The sequence below is a fragment of the Dasypus novemcinctus genome, chromosome 17 (assembly GCF_030445035.2).
Source record: "Dasypus novemcinctus isolate mDasNov1 chromosome 17, mDasNov1.1.hap2, whole genome shotgun sequence".
Classification (NCBI taxonomy): domain Eukaryota; kingdom Metazoa; phylum Chordata; class Mammalia; order Cingulata; family Dasypodidae; genus Dasypus; species Dasypus novemcinctus.
The window spans coordinates 23,862,544-23,881,953 of NC_080689.1; the positions used below are offsets into that span (position 1 = coordinate 23,862,544).

A 19,410-nucleotide genomic window follows, 5' to 3' on the forward strand; every position below is an offset into this window, starting at 1 on the left:
CCCGAGGCTCGCGCCCGGACTGCCGCCGCCGCAGGGCCGGCCGAGCGGGCGGAGGAGAGAGCAGGCGCCGCCAGCCCGGGCTGGAGCCGAGCGCCGCCGCCGCCGCCAGAAGTTTGGGTTGAACCGGAGCTGCCGGGAGGAAACTTTTTTCTTTTTCCCCCCCTCCCTCCCGGGAGGAGGAGGAGGAGGGGAAGTCACCGCTGCCGCTGGCGCCAACGCTAGTGGGCTCGGGGTCGGCGCGGCCCGCGAGGGGGGCGGGGGCCTCGCCCCGCGCAGGGAGGCGCGCCCCGGGGGCCCCGAGGGGGGCGGCGAGGACCGCGGGCTGCGGGTGCGGCGGCGGCGCGTGTGCCCCGCGCAGGGGAGGGCGCGCGCCCCGCTCCCGGCCCGGCTGCGAGGAGGCGGCGGCGGCGCAGGAGGATGTACTTGGTGGCGGGGGGCAGGGGGCTGGCCGGCTGCGGGCACCTCCTGGTCTCGCTGCTGGGGCTGCTGCTGCTGCTGGCGCGCTCCGGCACCCGGGCGCTGGTCTGCCTGCCCTGCGACGAGTCCAAGTGCGAGGAGCCCCGCAGCTGCCCCGGGAGCATCGTGCAGGGCGTCTGCGGCTGCTGCTACATGTGCGCCCGCCAGAGGAACGAGAGCTGCGGCGGCGCCTACGGGCTCCACGGAGCCTGCGACCGGGGGCTGCGCTGTGTCATCCGCCCCCCGCTCAATGGCGACTCCATCACCGAGTACGAAGTGGGCGTCTGCGAAGGTACGGCCGCCCGCCTCGGGCCCCCTCCCACCTGGCCCGCGCCGCCCCCTCGGCGCTCGCGGCGCGGAACAAAGTTTGGCCGAGACTTTGCGAGCCGAGAGGGCTCCGCGGGAGGATGGGCCGCCGCCGCCCCCGGGAGACAGGGCCCCCGCTCCCTGCGTTCCCGCTCGCTGCTCCCCGCGCCGCCTCGCCGGCGGCGGGCGAGGTTGGATTTCGTGGGTGGGAGCGGTTGAGTGTGTGTGTGTAGCGAGGGTGGATCGACCCCCCGACCCCGCACAGACACGCACACTTGGGGCCGTCCTGGCTTTGGTGGGGTGGCCCGGCCGTGCGTCCCGCGGTGGGGGCGCCGCGGGCGGGGGGGCACTGCGGAGGCTGCCGCGGGCCTCCGGGGGAGTCGGGTCCCTGCCTCCCTCCCCGCGCTAGCGCAGTGTGCAGCCGTGTGCTGCACACCGGCCGCGAAAGTCCGTTTTCTGTTGGCGGAGGAGACGTGTCTCCAGCTCACACTCCCTGTGTGACTCTTTTATTATTTTTTCCCTGCGCTCTTCCTTCACCTCCTTCCTCCTCCGCATATAAATCAGTTTCACCTCCGGAATATGTCAGCTCAGGGAAGTTAAATACGGTGGTTACTCATTTATTTGCCTATTGAAAACGGTCAAAGGCTTTCTCTCCTGAAAGAAAAAGAGGGGCGGGGGAAGGATTGCGCCTACGACTGAAAAGTTGTTGCTGGTTATTAGTGGCTGCCTTTGATATCCGCGTGTTTCCCATCGTGTGGTCGTTCCTTCTTTTTGTTTGACAGCGGGGATGGTTCTGCTGGTTTCTCCACTACGCATTGTGCACCGCGGTGTCGAGAACTGACCCCGGGAGGAGGAGATGAGATTAGGGTAGCCGCCCCCGTAGGGAGAACCACCGTTGGTGGGTGTTGGCCATAATTCCTGCACCCCTGTCTTGGCCTCGGGGTGCCTGATTTAGTTTGGGGTGGGGGGAGGTCTAGAAAGGCAGCGAATTCTTTCTATGTGGCTACTGGGCAGGACTCAGTGAGCACGTTAAGGTGGAATGCCTGTTTTGGCTGACGCTGGGGTGATGATGCTGTGCCGGGGCATCCTGGTGAAGGAGCAGAGCGCAGCATCCTTACTTATAGGGGAGCGGTGAGGTGGAGGGCCTCCTTTCCTTCCTACGCATTCAAGCATCTAGGAGACCAGCGAAGGGTTTATTCTGGAGCTTTCTTACGTGTATGTGTTCATTTTGTGTGTATGTGTTTATTTATTGTGCTGGGATATTGGAAAAGGGAATGGAACCGTTAAGGCTAAAACTGGATCTGTTAAAAGGTTTCAGTTATGTGATTTTCTTTTAAACACACACATATTTATTTATACTTGGAGCTTTGAGAGATTGGACGGTTCTGAAAAATCCAAGAGGCCTTCCTGGTTCGGAAGCTAGTGGGAACTCTTAGATGGAAGGGATAGGCACTGCTGCACCCTTACTTGGGTTTAGAAGAGTTCCTTTGCCTGAAATACAAGTGTCTCACCTGGCATTAAGTCCCTTTTTATAATATGTCTTTATTTCTCAAACAGAAAAATTGCCCATTAGATTAATTTCTGACACAATTTTATATATTTGACTTCGGGAACCCTGTGTTAGACTAAAAGATACATTTTTTTAAAAAATTCTCTGCCCCTTGCAGTGTATAATCTACTTAATCCTGCCTTCCATGAATCAAAAATGAAAAAGCAATATGTGAAAAAAAGGTTAAATGCCATGGAAATTGCTGTGCTTGGAGAAGGACTTTTAAAAGTTCTGATTCTAACCCTTGTTTTGTTCCTTCTTTAACATGTTTCTGATGAAGGAAATGTGCAGCTCAGGGAACATTTACAGTAATCAAGTGTTTTGGCAACATTTTCCGTGTCACAGTATGGAGTTATTTTGGCACTTGGTGAGCCTTTCATTCCTCTGAAATGATGCGATCCCTCATAGCTTCCTTTTTTCTGGTAACACCCCATGCACTTGGTATTAGCCTTGGAAAAGCTTGGAAGCATTTGTTGACATGATTGTATCTCAATTAGTGTTCTTTAGCAACACTTTTCATTTAGCAGGCCTGTTTTTGGCTACCAAAATTGCATGTTTAGGACTTGCTTTTTTTCAGAATTCTAAAAACAGCAGTCAAAATGTATTCTAAATTCATGAAACTGGAGTCAGGAAGACAGTATTACCTGGCAATGAAATGATGGCTGAATTTAGACAGATGTTTTCAGTCACGTGTCTAAAGTTTTTGGTAGTTTTACTTTATTATAAGATTTATGGAAAAATAGGATAAAAACTGCTAACTTCTTCCTTTCCTTTTTTAAGAATTAGAGGAGTCTTTATAAGTCAGTAAAATACCTAAAAGGTGCTGCTTTACCCTTGTTTTTCTGTTACATTGCAAGAAATTTCTCAATGACCAGTGTTTTCCTCAGTTTCCACTTTTATTCAGAAATTCACAAGCTGAAGCATGATTATCATAGCTCCTGTGAGTAGGAAATTGATGTATTTTATTCATGTTGAAGTCTCTTTTGCTACAATTTTTGCACTAAAATGACCCCTACTGGTTGTATCTGTTAATGAAAACTCTTTTGAAAACTTATTTAATTGGCAACAATGAGAAAATATATTGAATGATGTAGCACTATTATCATGATGATTCTACCTGCTTTCCATGAAATATTTTAGCTATAAATTATATTGCTCTATTTGCAGTAGGTTTTATTTGTGTTATTCCTCAAACTAGATTTGTGGGGGAAAAAAAGTTTTGAACTGTGGTTCACAAAGTGAATTAGATAAATTAGGGGTAGAAATGGGCCCTTTCCACTTTGTGGGCCACTGCCTTATGTTTTTTAAGGCATGCTGGCACACAGGTAGGCTCCCAGCAAATGTGCATTGAATAAATGGATGAACAATCCTCTCTGTGTCCTGGAAGGAACACTGAAGGAAAAGTACGTCCTGAAAGAGCAAACAATGTAATGAGCTATGTCCTGTGAATATTTCTTTTCTGAGTAGTGTAGATTGCTATTAAGCAAACCCTGATTTAATTATTCCTTGGTGGTGGTGGTTAAGGGCATTTAATAAAAAAAAAAAAAAAAGCGTGGAGCCAGATACCTAGAGTTCTGCTGTTCTCTCAGTCTAAAAAGTGCTTTCTGGCCCCTGGGAGAGCCCAAGGCCCCTTCCCATTTCCATTTGTCTGGGGAGTCTTCCTGTTGCTCTTTGCAGCATCCTAACTGGCTTGGTTTTGGGCCAGGCTGACTCCTCTACGGAAATCGCCTAGAAGCCAGAGAAACAAGATTGAATTCTGAACTCCTGAGGAAGAAGACTGGATGGGGGAGACATTTGGGGTGTCACAAAATAAGGATTTAAAGTACTGCTGAAGTGGGATTTTCTAGGAAGAATGTTGTGATTGGACAGTAGGGAATTATGTTTTGAGATAAGGGCATGAGGCCCATTTTTTTCTCCTCTGTGGAAAATTGTACATTATGTTTCTTTCACAGGTGGAGCAAGGTGTGGGGAACATAACCATCCTTCTCTTTTTTTGAGAATCAAAATCAAAATCTGACAGCAAAGCCAGAGTGATTTGGAGCCAAGTAGACACTGTTGAGTAGCTCTGCTCTAAGACATTTTTGCATTAGATCCAGGCAATCTCAGATAAGCACCAATTCCCCCCCCTGCCCCAGGGGAGATTTACTTAGTAGCTTCATCTTTATGGAACCTAACTTTCCATGTTTTTCGCAACTGCAGTCTGTCTTTTACTTTCTCCAGGTATTTTAACTTGTCCTTCCACCTGCTTTTCATGACACAGTGAATTGGAGAATTAACTGTATGTGGGTGGGTATTTCCAGCAAAGAACAGAATGTTTTTGTGTGTTTTTTTTCCCCTGTTACTGTTGCCATTAGAAGGTTATAGTTTCTTTACCAATTGCTGGAAGACAGTGGAGATGATAGCTCTTTGAAGGAAAATGTGGGGGGGGGGGGATCTGAGGTGAGGCCCCGGATAGCAGGTTGCAGGGAAGCCACGTAATCCACTGAAATGCTGGGCACAACCACATGGATACTGACCCTATCACTGCATAATATGACTTGGAGTCTGTGGATTTTAATTTTTATTAATTAAATGGAGGACGTGAGGGTCCAAGTTAATACTCCTGTACCAGAGTTAGAGCAGTTAAACACTCAGGGCTCCAGACTTTGTGTTTAAGTAATGTGTTTCATATCTCATTTCAGAAGTCTTCAGGTGTAGCTAGCTCTTAGATGTCAGAGAAAGAAGCTAGCAGAGGGCCTATAAAATTACCTTAACCGGGTATGGGAAGAGAAACCAATGTAATATACAAGGAAATAATTAGTTCCTCCCCAAAGTAAATATTGACAGAACATGGAGAGACTGTTCACTCACATCTATGAAAGACAGGATGCTGTGACCTTCACTTTGACTATAAAGCTTACGGGATCCTCACTGTTATTGAGGAGTCCAGTCACATAAAACCACTTGGCAAAAAGCAAATGAATTGCATGTTATCAGAAAGGCAAAAATAGCAAGTCTGGAAATACTTGCTGCCATTAACACACATTTAGCAATGACCTGGAGAATCTATAAACAATATGTTGGCAGTGCAGTTGTGAACAGTCAAGTTAATTTATGGAGAAAACTGTGTGAACAGCCCTTAAACTATGACCATTATATCCAGTTGTGGGAGGTATTTAGTGATTTGGTGCAGGCTTCTGTGTTTGGTATTGCTTGATTAAGATGTGATGATCAGGATGAATGAGTGAACAAATTGGTATGTAGGGTGCAGGCATTATGAAGTTAGGAGAAATAGATAAAATGCAGATAACCCTAAAAAGATAATTGAGTGGGAGGAATAAAGAATGACGAATGGGAGAAGGGAAAATATTGAATTCATCTTAGGGCAACTGTATCATCCTTTGAAGAATAATCCAAAACACATTCCAGACATTAATTGTGAAATTCCTGAAAAATGTGGGTGTGTTTAACATCTCTCAAGCATGGGAGATGACAGTGCTGTTTTAGCATGTAAGAACGATGGAATGGGAGGAGGCCATAGAATTTGTGGAAGGTAAATCTGTTTGCTGAAGCAGGTTCATGTAACGCTGTGTTCTGTATGGCACATCCAGCTTCTCAGGATTTTGGAGACACCCTAGTAAAGCTCATGTAATTATTGGAGTAAGAAACAGACCAGCCAAGCTCTCATGAATAACAAGCTGAAAACCTTCCTTCTCAGAGGTCGAATTCTCGGAAGCAGTACTTTCAAAAATCTGACTTGTCTTTGCATAGAAATCAATCATTCATACATTGATCTTCTATTCTGTACAAGGCCTTTGCCTGGGGTGGAGGTTGGAGGGGCCACTAGGGAGCTTGGGGATCTCTAAAAGGCAGTCCCTACTCCCTTTGTACTTTTAATCAAGATAAGGTGATGAGACAACAAGACTTAAAAAAATATACATCACAGTAGAAATTCAAGAGGAGAGAAAAGTGATTTCACAAGGATGTGAAATATATGGATAAAATTTGTTCTAGGAGTCAAAGTATCTATGTGAACTGTTCCAACTCTAGTGACAAAGCCTAAAGGGGGAATTAGAATTTGAACTAGGTTTAAATGTATGAGTAGGACCTTTGTGTGTGTGTGTGTCGGGGGAAGGGAATCCTACCCATCCTTAGGGACTTTGCAGTACATAGCTGAGTGTTTCTCAGTATCTAAGAATGAGACTTCTTTCTTAAAGCTTTATTAGCTTTGGTTCAAAACAGCGGGTTTCCTTTTGAGAGTGATTTTCTCTTTGTTCTGGCTTGTTCCACGAGGCAGATGGGTGTGGGCAGTGGACTGAGAGATGTCCCTTTTTCACGACTTCACCCCACTCTGCTGTTTGTCCTGGCCAGTTAGCTCGTTGAATCCATTGAAAACTTCTGTGCTTAGACAACCTCACTTGGTCTATGGATAGAGGAGTGGGTAAACATGACTGAATATAAGAATGCCCTCAAGGTAAATGCTGAGCTGTAAGTGTCCATGTGGACAAACATTTTTTTTTTAATTCTCATTTTCCTCTATTAGTTGCAAAATGAACTGATCTCAATTTCTTACTGCCCTTCTTCCCCACATGAAATACTTCTACAGCAATAGAAGAATGTAATTAATGATTAGGAATGTGGTTTCTGGGGTCAAATCTGCACTCTGCTTTTGGGTGTCTCTGTTTTCTTATCTGTAGTAATAGGGTTGCTGTAAGGACTGAATAAATCTGTGTGAAGGATTTAGAAGAGTGACTGGCATGTGGTAAATGCTTAATAACAATAAAGCTCCAACTCAGTATAAGTGAAACAGTTCGACACTACCTTATTCCGTTCTGTTAAATTTTCATCTACCTGAGTAATTGATTATAGTAGTTAAGGAGTTTGGACTCTTGGAAAGGGAGGAATTACATTATTTCAGTCACATTAGAGTTAAAATTTTTGAAGTCTGAAGTTACTACCTATCTTCCTAATGCCCATTTGTTATACCTTGTTTAAATAATTTCTACGAGATTTGTGTATTTGGGGTAATAGTAAAGAGAGAGGAATCTGGATGTTTTTGCGTTAAGGCATGGGAATCCTAAATTTAGTCCGATTATCTGTTGGCTGATATTTCATTTGGGGAGGAGGGGGGACCTAATTTCACTACAATCCGTAATAAAGAAGATTTTGCTCCTAGCTCCTGGAGCATTCACACTGGGGGGGAGAGGGGGGGTGTCATCGCTGGATTTGACCTGGACCTGGTTCTAACTGGCTTGAGCTAAGGAAATATCTTGTTCTGCTCACTTCCATGGAGACCCCAGACCCACCTACCTGCAGTTGGTACAAATTCTAGCAAAACCAGAGGTCAGATGTTCAATCAATCCATTCCTTCACCCTCTTTTTAGCCCTGGTTATTTCTCCTACCATCTTTTTACCTACAAATATTAAGTATCTGCTATGAGTCTGGTTTCTGTGCTATATAGCAGTGATACCACTTATAATCTCTCCAAGCCTCAGTTTCCCTGTTTTTAAAAAGCGGGCTTTATTAATAATTACCTCTTAAGTTCTCTGTGAACATGAAATGAGATTAAACTGTGCTTTTGAAATTTTAATATTCAAATTATACAGATCATTTGGGGATCTTGTTAAAAATGCAGGCTCAGATTCAGTATAATATTCTGTATAATATTCTGTATATCTGTATAATATTCAAATTATACAGATCATTTGGGGATCTTGTTAAAAATGCAGGCTCAGATTCAGTAGGTCCGAGACGGGGCCAAAAGTTCTGGAGTTCTGAGAAACTCCGAGGTGATGCCGATGTACTGGCCGTCTGACCACAGTTTAAATAACGAGAGGCTGGGCCATGTAAAGCAGGTGGCACAGAGTGTGGCATGTAATAAGAGCTCATAAATGTTAGCTGCTATTACTATAGTTATTTTTCAAGCAAAATAAGTAAGAGGAAGGTCTCTGCTTTCACAGAGGCCTCAGACTAATAGGTAGGTAGTGAAAATTGAGACAATCCATTATGGTCCGAGACAGTTACTTATAGCTGTTCAGTCCTGTGATGGGAAGTGCTGAACATCTCAAGAGCACCTAAGAGGGGCCCTACTTCAGACTGTCTGCCAGGAAGGATTTACTGAAGCATGCTGCAATAAGCAAGACCTGAGGGTTGCCTTCCCTCCTTCCTCCTTCCTGCTCCTCTGGTCCACAGTGTTTTAGGAGAAAGAAAATAGGCTTTGGGGCTAGACACACCTATGTTCAGATCTCAGTTCTGTTATTTTTTAACTGTGAGACCAGCTTGATTAGTTTTTTCTGGGCCTCTCTTTCCTCATAGATAAATAATACAGTGAGGATTAGAGGTTTTATATATAGTATATATATATATGATTTTATGTGTATGTGTGTATATGTGTGTATATAGTGCCTAATACAGTTCCTGGTACCAAATAGATTTTAAGAATGATAATTAATATTAATTCTCATTTCTTTCTCTTTTCCTCCCTTATTTTCTTCTTGATTTTTCTCTACATATGTTTTAAAAACCTATTTTACATACACTCTCTCACTTCCTCCATACTTAAACCAAACCAAGTCTCTTCAGTAGGGGACTCAGAGAGGAAATTCTGAACCGAGGAGTATGTTGGAAAGAAAAGGGCTGTGAAATACTGAGAACAGGGGCCCTGAGTCCAGGATCTCGCCAAGAAAACACTTGATGTTTGATCCGTATGGCTGTAAGTTTTCTGCCCTTTTGGAGTTTGGGCAGGATGTGAATATTTGCTTGATTCTATAGTTCAGATTCTCACTTCTAGAGAGCTATTTCAAATTAATATTTTAAGTGACAACTTTTAATGTTGGTGGCATATGGTTTCATGAAAGTGAATTAAATTTCATTCTATTGTTAGAACTTTTTTGTGGTATCTGGATATCACCTGGGACGTTGTAGACTCCAGGGGTCTCTCCACCATGAAATTGGACTCTCTGCTGTTACAGACTGAAGCTGCAGCAGGCCTGGCTGGCTCCACAGATGAGGGCATTGGGAGTGAGCGTGCCATGATGTGAGGGCAGTTACTTCTGTGTTGCTATTCTTGATTCCATGTGTTCCATCTGGTCTTTCACGTGGACTAATACTGCAGGTTTACAGAGGATTTGATTTGTGGTTATTCTGGAGAGTCTTTGTGTTGTGGTGGAAGGCTAGGAAGGAAGAATGCTTAGACTTAAAAATATTTGACTTTCTTGTCTCTTTAGCTCTGAGCGTGGGTGTGGTCCTTTTTTAGGATAGCAGAACAGAAATTCTTAACTGTGACTCTTCCTTCATGCCTGGAAATAAATATCATTTTTGTCCAATACATATTGGTTGAGGACTGTATTAGTCAGAGTTCTCTAGGGAAACAGAACTGACAGGAGATAGCAGTAAATATTGTGCGATTTTATAAAATTGTCTCACGCAACTGTGGGGGTTCAGGAGTCCAAATTCCATAGGGCAGGTTGCAAGCCAGGAATTCCAATGAAGGTCCTTGATGAGTTCCACAGGAGAAGCTGGCTGTCTGAAGTAGAGATGGGAATTCTCTGAATGCTGAAATCATTTCTCCTTTTAAGGCCTTCAGCTGATTGGATGAGATGTCTCACTGTTAAAGGCAGTATCCTCAGTACGTAATCAGCCGAGATGAAGTCAACTCACTGATGATTTAAGTCATTGCAGTACAGTTAGCCCAGTGCTTCCTTGACCAAACAGCTGGGCACCATTATCTGGCCAAGTTGACATATTAGCCTAATCATCACAAGGACTCCCAAGGCAAATGTTTTATATTGGCTGTTGTGGAACAAGACGAAAGAACTTGATGAAGACCCAATCCTTGGCCTCAGTAGTTTACAGCTTTTTCCTTCTTGACAACCAAACCTTATTGCACAGGAGAAATGGAAAAATTTCCCCTCAGAAACTCTTTTAGTACCTGTCATTGTAGAACCTCTGTCTTTTATCAAGAGTACTGGTATTCAGATTTGTAGCCTACAAGCAGAAGGAGAAAAAACGTTTAATAATTTGAGGGTTTCAAAAGTACAGGTTAGTCAAATCCAAAAATAACACCCACATTTGAAATGTCCTGGGAACATTTGTCTTACAAGCATTTAAGGAAGAAAATCAAGTGTTAATTATATTTTAGGGTGTTTTCATTTTACATTTCAAGTTCTTGAGAAAAGAATTTGAATAGTCTACACTTGAAATTTTAGCCAAGTCTTTAGCAGCCAGTTACTCTGGCTATGGCAAGGTAGGAAAGAGAGAGAGAGAGAAAGAGAAAAGGATATGGACTGAAACTGGAGACTGTGCCTGTCTTATTTAGCATTTCAAAACAAAAAGCATAAATAAACATCTCAGGTTCAAAACAGAAAGAAATATTTCTGGCAGGGCAAAATGAATCCTGAGCCTGTACGTAGAGTCCCAGTCTACTAAGAGGTAACTTAGCTTCTTATACAAAGGCCAAAAGCAAAACGTTTCACAGCTGTGATAAAACAAAAGCAATCTCAACATTGGAGAGTTGTGATACAGATCTTTAAGACTCCAGAAGGTCTGCCAAAATAAGGCAAAGCTACCTTGAGGAAGGCTGACCTGAACCTGATTACATAAAGAATTACTTGGACCACTTCAGGCTTCAGAATGTGTGAGGACCCTTTCATGCTGGGTGTGTGGGCCAGGTCCCTTCAGAACGTGTGTTTATACTTCTCCAGAGGCAGAACATTCCATTATCTTGTCAAACACAGAACTGGAAAACCTTCACATTGTTTTCCCCTTTTCCTCACTATATTCATCTTTCCTCACTTGCCGTGGTTGGGAGCTTTGCTTCCTAAGGGTGTGGGTATTTACATTTTGAGTGAGGAAAAAGGGATGGATTTTAGACAGTTTTCTTGCTGAAAGCCGAATAGAAGGATTTTAAAATGGTTTGAGAAAGAATAGGTATATGCTGCATGCTTTTCAGAACCACTTTGTAATTATGTTCCAGGCAAATTTTAGGAAAATTTCGTTGCAGTTACCTATGACATAAAAATGAAAGACCAAGTAAGGTTCCATATTTCGGTCAAAATAGCTTATTTCAGAAAGAATTCGAGGTGTCTCAAAAAGGCAAGTATCAAAATATTCTTGTACATGAAAATAGCATGATAGAAGAGAAAAAAGTAACTATGGCTTCTGGATTCCCCTTAATCCCATAATAACTCAGTGACTTAGATAAAACTCTCTCAATTTCTCTTGGCTTCACTTGCCTTAATTTGTCAAAAGTGAATGAAATAGCTACCTAAAGGCAGGGGAACTGAACCAGATGAGACCTGATGGTTCTCCTGGTCATAAGATCTATGTGTCAATGACCTAGAAGTGCTGGGCAGGAGTCAAATATTAATATTACCTTGTGTTTGCAGAGCTGTAGAAAGAAAAAGTGGTAGTTGTCTGCATGACTCTTTGCCAAGTGCTGTAACAGACGGAGGAAGAGATTGTGTTCTTCCCTAGTTAATATGGAGACAGCAGAACATCCTTATCTGAAAGTTAGTACAATATCTTTTCAGTGCTTGCAGTCTTTAAACCTAGGTTTCAAGGAGGACCTTTTATGTCTCTGCTGGCCTACTGCCTTCCTGCTTTCTCCATTCCGTTTTCTCATTTACTTCATTAACTATTGTGACTGTGAGGTGGGTAGGTGACAGATACTGCCAAGGGAGAAGCTTGCGCAAAGACAGGCAAAAACTTGCCCAAATTCCCATCCTCTTTTCTGCCTCTGACACCAGGAGGGTTGAGTAATTGCTGTTCTTCCTAATACTGCAGGCGGCAGCCAAATTCTCAGCATTCTTTTACCTTTGCTGCTGTTTTCACTTGCCAGGGAGTTTCCCACCAGACACTGGGCAAGCAGTTTTCTAAGGAGCAGACTCAATTTAAAGAGGCACGACAATAAGAGCGAGTTGAAGAGCGGTCACTGGCTTAACATGGCACTTTGGTGCCTAATATTGGGAGGATAAGTGATGAGCCCTGGCAGAGGGACATGCTGCAGGCCACGCCAGCTCCCTTACTGTGGAGCGTCGCTGAGCCGCGGGAACAGGAAGCTCTTTGCCTGCACGTGGGGACAACAGATCTTCACTAAGTATAGTTCAAGTACAGCCCAGTTATGAAGCTTGGAAAGTGGTCTTTGGTATCTAGAAACTTCACCCTTCCTTTGCATGTTGTTCACAGGTAGGGTGCTGAGCAACATTAAATGGTGTGGACCTGTGGCTTGATGTGATATGTAGCATTGTAAAGAATGTGATGCTCAGCTCAGTACAGCGTCCGGTGTATACCACCTGTGGACTCGCTTTGCCTTGTGTTTATTACGTTTTTACCAAGAGTAGCCTTCCAGAATGAGGTGCTAGTTAATTCCAGTTGGGCATTTATTCATTAATAAGTCTGCTGAGTGCTAAATACTCCATTTGGGAGTATGTGACCAGAGAAAACCCAGAGCTAGTTATTATGGTAATCTCTTCCATGATTCTCTCTTTCAGTTCAACTGCCTAAGCTCCCAACCCCCTAGTAATGTGAACTAATTTAATTTTTAGTTTCCTGTAATTTGCTTTTTGCTGTAAAAGAGATATTTGCTCAGATCTGTAAAATAACTAGAAGTATACTAATAACCGAGTAAGTATTTTATATTGTTTCAGAGAAAACACTTCTGGTCGAGTACTGTGGCTTGCTCTTTCTTTCAATTGTTTTTTTTTTTCCAACGATGATATCAAAAGTTAAATTCTGTTCCGGGTCTTATCCTCTCTCTTTCCAGGCTAGATTTCTGGATAGCTCATCGTAGTAGCTGTCTGAAATAGCCATTGAAATATCAGTGGTGTTAATTTACTAACCTGAGCTTTTGCCTAAAACAGGCTCTTCTTTTCTCTTTGGTTAAATGGTCTTTATTTGGGTTTCTTGCTGCTTGCTTGGCGCATATTAGCATAAAAAAACCTATACACTGTAGGGGCAGAGAAGAGCGCCTGAGTGCCTGGATGGAAACTATTGTCTCTGGCAGAAACAACCAGGCATTTTAGCGTGCGTTTGGTGCAGTCAGTCTGTGTTGGAGGATTGGTTGGATGCATCCCTTACCCTGATCTCTGCGCTGTGGTTTTGACCCTTCTATGCAGGCGAATCCCTGCCATGATCTAATGTGGGCTGTATATCTGGGGTCCTGAGAGCCACTGGAAAAGTCATGCTTTCCGGCAGTCTTGGCGTTTGGCCTCTGCATTCTTCCCAAGTGATTGCACACAGCTCTCCAGCTATTGGTAACCCAACAATTAACAGAAGCTGGTGCCAAATGTCAACCTTTTGTGAGGAACCCTTCCAGTAACGGTGTCTACATGGCCAGAATGGCTAAGGTGGAGTTCAACAGACATGTTTGGAGAAGAGTGTTTGCCTGTACATCCAAGTCCATGAAGTGTGCTTATATGGATTAGCAAGTGATAAAAATGCGTGAAACAAAAATCTTTACAAGGTTGTGGTAGACATACTTTCCTAAAAAGATGTACCCAGGGCAGTAAAATAATTCTGCGATATCAGCAGCCAGGCCTCTGTATGGGTACAGTTGTAGAAGTATCTTTGAGAGAAAGGAAACTTAAGATAATTCCTTCTTCCAAGATGTTGTTAACTTTGTGCGTTTGGGTGTGGAGTGTGTATGTGTGTGCCTGTGTGTTTTCAGTTCAGGGTACAACACAGACAAACAATACTTTTCCATTGTATTACAGAGGTGCTGGAAACAATTCCCCAGCTTTGAAACAAGTTAAGTATAGTTATCTACTCTGTAGATCAGGAAACTGAAAATGACTTCTTAATCAATAAAGATTGTGTATTATTTTATTATATTTGGAAAAAAAAGTAATTAAAGTGCTTTAGCTTTTAAACCCCCCGTTTCATTGGGATATCTGTAAGAGCGTAAATGGAGCTCAGGAAATTTACTTATTTTATTTCTTGGTGATTGGGGCCAAAGTTTTTTTTAATTGCAAAGGTAATATAGGATACTCTTTAGTAGGTTATTATTTAAATATAGTTTTTACCTTCTGTAGGGATTTTGGGTATGATAGCAGAAAGGAAAGGCAGAAATTTTTGTTGTAGGGAAATAAGCAAAATAAAAGAAGCCTGAGGTGTTTTTGTTAGAAGGAAATGAAATTATTTTCAAAGACTATGCTGGGAAAAGTGAGCCACACCAAGTTTATTGACTATCTATTCAGGAAATTATCCTAGATGCTTTGGAAAGAGAAAGAGAAAGAATTCTCTGCCAATGGGGCTGGAAAACTTGAGGGAGATAAAAGTATTTAATAACATAAAATGTATCCAAAAGAAATACATAATCACAGCTACATTGGGCACTGAAAATAGACAATGTATTATTTTTTATAAACTTGCGTGAATATATTAGCATATATCCTTGAGACAGGAATGTTTGTGTGACACATTTTTTTTTTTTTTTAGAATGGTAAAGTAGAAGGCATTAGGAGTTAAAAAGAGTGAAAAGATAAAGGAAGACTGCTAGTAAAGAAGGAACAGTGAACTTTTTGTTTCCTTCTGACAGGGAGGATTTCATATGCATACTACTCCTTTTGGTAATAGTATTATAGGGCCATAGTAATTTGCATGTTATTACTAAAATCCACAGGTAAATGAAAACTTAGACTCTTAGATCTGAGACCTAACTATCTTGTTCCTAAAGTGTTTGGTTTTCCAACTTTATTTCAAGTTTATCTCATGCAGAGGCCCTTTGGGAACTCAGAAAGCAGGTGAAGGTGAGCATTTTCTGAGTTAATACTTGTCTCCTAAAATCTAGTGCAACCGAAGCTTTCAGCACAAGGCTAGCAATTGGAAAATGAGTGTGGTGTCAGCTTTTAGATTTCCTGAAGTTGTCTTTATGTTCTTCAACATGTGTTCTCATCCTTCAAACCCAACCTCCTTATGCTGCTTCCTTTGTGAAGCCTTCCTGCCCTGCCCAGAGAAAAGTCATGCCACCCCCCTTCCCCTCTCATCCACAAATAGCACCTTCTCCTTCCCGTGTGATAGCATTTCTCAAAGTATGTAAGAGTTCACATTTCTATCTCCCTGCCTCATTGTGATCCACTTGAGTGCCAGGATTGTGTGTTATCCTGGTGCTTGGCACACAGGAAGAACTCAGTGACCATTTGTTCACTAAATCCAGAGTCAAAATTATCCAAGATAGTATACGAAACTTTCGCATCTGATCTGTTTGCTTGCGTTGTGGAGAACTGAAACCAGTGTCACTTTACCTGTTGAGAGAAAAGCCCAGAGAGATGGCATATCATTGAGGAAGAAGCTCAAACTGGTTAATCACTCTTAGAAGGTTTAATTTCAGCTGTATTTATTTTGGCAAATATTTAAAGGTAATTCTTATTTTTGAGGACTTCTCTTCTCGCCAGTTTGTCATAAAGGTGTCATCTTTCACCACCCTTCATTAATTTGTAAGAATCTTCCTCTTGGGTGGCTGCTGTATAATATCCCTCTTAACCACCAGGGAGTTGTTGCATTGAGACCATATGAAAACTTAATGATAATAGAGCAGACTTCAGTATTCTTAGCCAATCCAGGCTTGTGTCTCAAATATGTATGTTGACAAATCAGAAGGAAGTTTACTTTAACAGTTTATTGAATGTCCATTCTGTGTGCTGTGTGCAGTGAATGCTACAACCCAGGATATTTACAGCTTCTGGAGATGTCAGAGTATCTTAAGGCATTTAACTGTACAGATTCTTTGGGGAAGGAAACTGTAAGCCAACAGCGTGAGGATGGAAGTGTGTGACTGAATAATAAGAATGCCTCACGATGGTTTGAACAGGAAGTCCATAGGAATGCAATATAAGGAATTTAGGAAAGCAAAATCCTATTTGGCTTAACTCCAAATGCTGACTTCAGAGACAGAGGAATTTTTGATGACGAATGACTAGAGTCCCAGTTTGTTGTTACTTGGCAGTGTGGAGTTGTTTTTCCTTTAGCACTAGTCATGAATTCTTTGTTTTTCTATGGGTCTTAAATGGGTTTACAAATTAAAGACAGTAACATACTAGATACTTAAGGATACAACAGCAAATTACTACCTACAGCACAAAAGAGAGGTTTGGCCAAGATGAAACATAAAGAATCATAGGCACATACACAAAACCATGGGTATACTTTCATGGCTTCTATCCCCTTTTATTGCTTTTTAGTGAGTATGCCCAGAACGCCTGTCTTCTTAGGACAGGTTTCATCTTGGTGTCTCTGCTGCCTTCAGCTTTCCTGCCTTTAGGATGTGCATCTCACACCTGATGGTAACTGCTGATAATGTGATGTCATGGTTGGTGGCTTTCCCAGTAGCCCAGTTTAGAGCCTTCTGTTGATCACCACGATGGTTATAAAAGTTTTGGGAAAGGGAAGAAAGGGAAGCTGGAACTGATGGCTAGGTAAAGTTGTGGCTCTAGAACTCTGGTCCATAATTTTTACTTGGCAAGGAAAAAAAAAAAAAGAAAATGCTAAGCAAGATCTTCTGTATGACTCCTTCAAAGCATATTTTAAACTTTCATGTAGCTTAATGACTATTAAACGTTCCCTGACCTGGGTGCCCATGTGTTCCCCTTTAAGCATTGCCTTCTCTGAGACTTTCAGCAGAAGGAGTATTGACTTGGTGGCAGTTATTGCCAAAATGAGGGTTTGTGTATGTCTCAAAACCCACGATTCCTAGTGAATTTTGAGTGATAGGCAAAGGACCCAGGACTGGTTTTGCTGCTTAAATAGCACATTTGTCCTCAGGCTTTAATAAAAATAACTAAGTGGACACAGTGGACTGGGAAACATTTGAAGGAGGGAGTGGTCCCATCAGGTTGTAAGCCATGGTAAACAGTCTTTGTAACTGAAAAATGTACTTCCTGGAAGGAGAGAACCTGGTAAAGTGCCACTGAATTATGCCCAGCAAGTACCATTTTCCGCTATATAGATAGCTGGGTTGTGCTGAGTCCTGGAAAGATCCACTTAGAGCTACTTGGGAGATACCTGTTTCTGGAACCCTCCTTTGACTTGGTGAGAAAGGAAAGGGATGGGGCTCTCTGTGGCGCAGAAATGAAGTATCTAGTGCCCTACGGGAAGCCTGTCTGGAGCCAGGGGACTGGCGGAATGGCTCTGGGAAGGCGTCTGTGAGCCTGCAGATGATTACAAATGTGTTCTTTCCCACTTCTAAGGGTCTGCCTACAGGTATGGTCTGGCCACTGTGCACTTGGTCCTTTATATCAAGGGCCCCTGGTGAGAGGCCTTGCTCTTGATTGTTTTGTCTTACATCTTTGCTACTAGCAGGACTGTGTTGCCTCTAAGGGCATTGAAGCTTCTATAAAGGTAAGTATTGATTTCTAGGCTTTTTGCAAATTTCCAGCCCACTGGGTGGAGATATTTTGATGCTATTGTGCTTTTTTTCTGTTACGCATTATTGGATTACAAATGTTTGTTTAGCATGAAAAACGGATATAATTAATTGAGTCCTAAATAGGGACTAGGCATTAACTTCAAGAGGAATTTGCAACCTTTGCCATTTGCATATATGTGCCATATGCTCTTGTTCGAAGGATTTTATCTGAAGATTTAAAAGTTTTCCAGTTGCACCTTTATAAATTAAAACATGAGGTAGAGAAGTATCTAACAAGGCACACATAAAATTTGGAAAAACTTGGATCATTGTCGTGATTAAGTTCATTGAAATTCTATCAGGAAAACAGTTTTGTTTTTCTTGCAAAAAGTACATGAATTGTTATTGAATGATGTAGCATTAATAAATAGTTTTTGCAACTCAGACTCTGGTTTCATATTCAGAAGACATGTATAGCATTTGTTATAATATTTCAGATTAATTTCTGTAATCTTTATTTTTTTAAAACCCATTATTTCATGTAAAACAATTGCACATACAAGTATCCAGAATCGTCCCCGGGCCTCAAATACATTTTCTTTAAATTTTAAGTGTTTTTGTAGATCATCAAAAGGAAGATTAAAATGTTGATTACCTTTTTAATATTGTTACTTTTGAATTGTAAATCTCTGACACTTTATAATTCATGTATGAAATATACCAATCACAATATTTAGTCTTTTTTTTTTAATTTTTTATTCATTTTTTTAAAAAATATTACATTCAAAAAATATGAAGTCCCATTCACCCCCACCGCCCCGCCCCCTCAATATTTAGTCTTAAAAAACACCAGACGTTTACCTGGCTGCTTGTTAGGGGGAGGGAGCACCCATTTAGGCTTTTCAAGCCACAGCATATAGCAAAGTGGTGCATGTATATAACTGGAATTTATCAAATACTTTTTTGATCAACATATTGACTAAAGGTACATGCATTTTTACTGCCAAGGTAACTCAGAGGTGAAATTACATCAAATGTAGCAGTGTAACCATGATATTATGGAAATTTAGTTACACTATTAACTAAAATCAGCAACTGTAAAATTTTAAAAATTAAGCACAAAGTTTAATAGATATTTATATTCAGTAAGCAAATATTTGACTCCCTCCCACCCAAGAAATATGTATGCTGAAATTATATCTCCAGGATAGATAAAGAGATGTGGGAAGCTCACTATCTTTGGGGAAAGAATTGTGAGGGGAGCTCTGGACTTTCCTAAGCTTTGGCCTGTGACCAACTTATATAACTTTATTTAAAAGTGATAATCAGTAGATTGTCCCCATTATGCTACAGTCTTTCTTTAATAGTTGGTATTTATTATCAACCAAAAATGCTTATGTGTTCTTTTCAAAAGCTTCTTAACAATGTGATTCTGAATGTTTAAATCACTTTTTTTAGTAAAATTGATTGGTGTCTTCCCTGTTATATGGTAGATGTTAAAACCTCTGTGGGTAATGCGTAAGCTGTGTGTTCAGGTGAATGTTTAAACAGTAGGTGAGTGTTAGTACAATATTGTTGGGCTGCATTTCCTTGCTTATGGAGCCGTGGAGCTCAGCCAGCTCAGAGGAGGGAGGAGAAGGAAAGGTTCATTTCTGAGAGCTCTAAGTTTATTTCTGGCTGTTGGGAGATGAGACTGAGGGAGAAGGCATTGAGAGTTTGAGGGAGATGTGCAGACTGAAAGATACTTGCCAGGAACAAAGCCGGATGGATTTGTTTACA

General features: G+C 42.0%; 1 protein-coding gene across 1 annotated transcript in view; it reads left to right on the forward strand.

The window, feature by feature from the left end:
* The first annotated feature begins 358 nt into the window (after positions 1–358).
* CRIM1 (cysteine rich transmembrane BMP regulator 1) overlaps positions 359–19,410 on the forward strand; it is a 211,869-nt gene continuing 192,817 nt past the window's right edge. Inside the window, exon 1 of the mRNA XM_004466035.4 lies at positions 359–748. Coding sequence (XP_004466092.3) covers positions 418–748 — 331 coding nt within the window. The 5' untranslated portion in view covers positions 359–417. The remainder of the gene's footprint in view (positions 749–19,410) is intronic.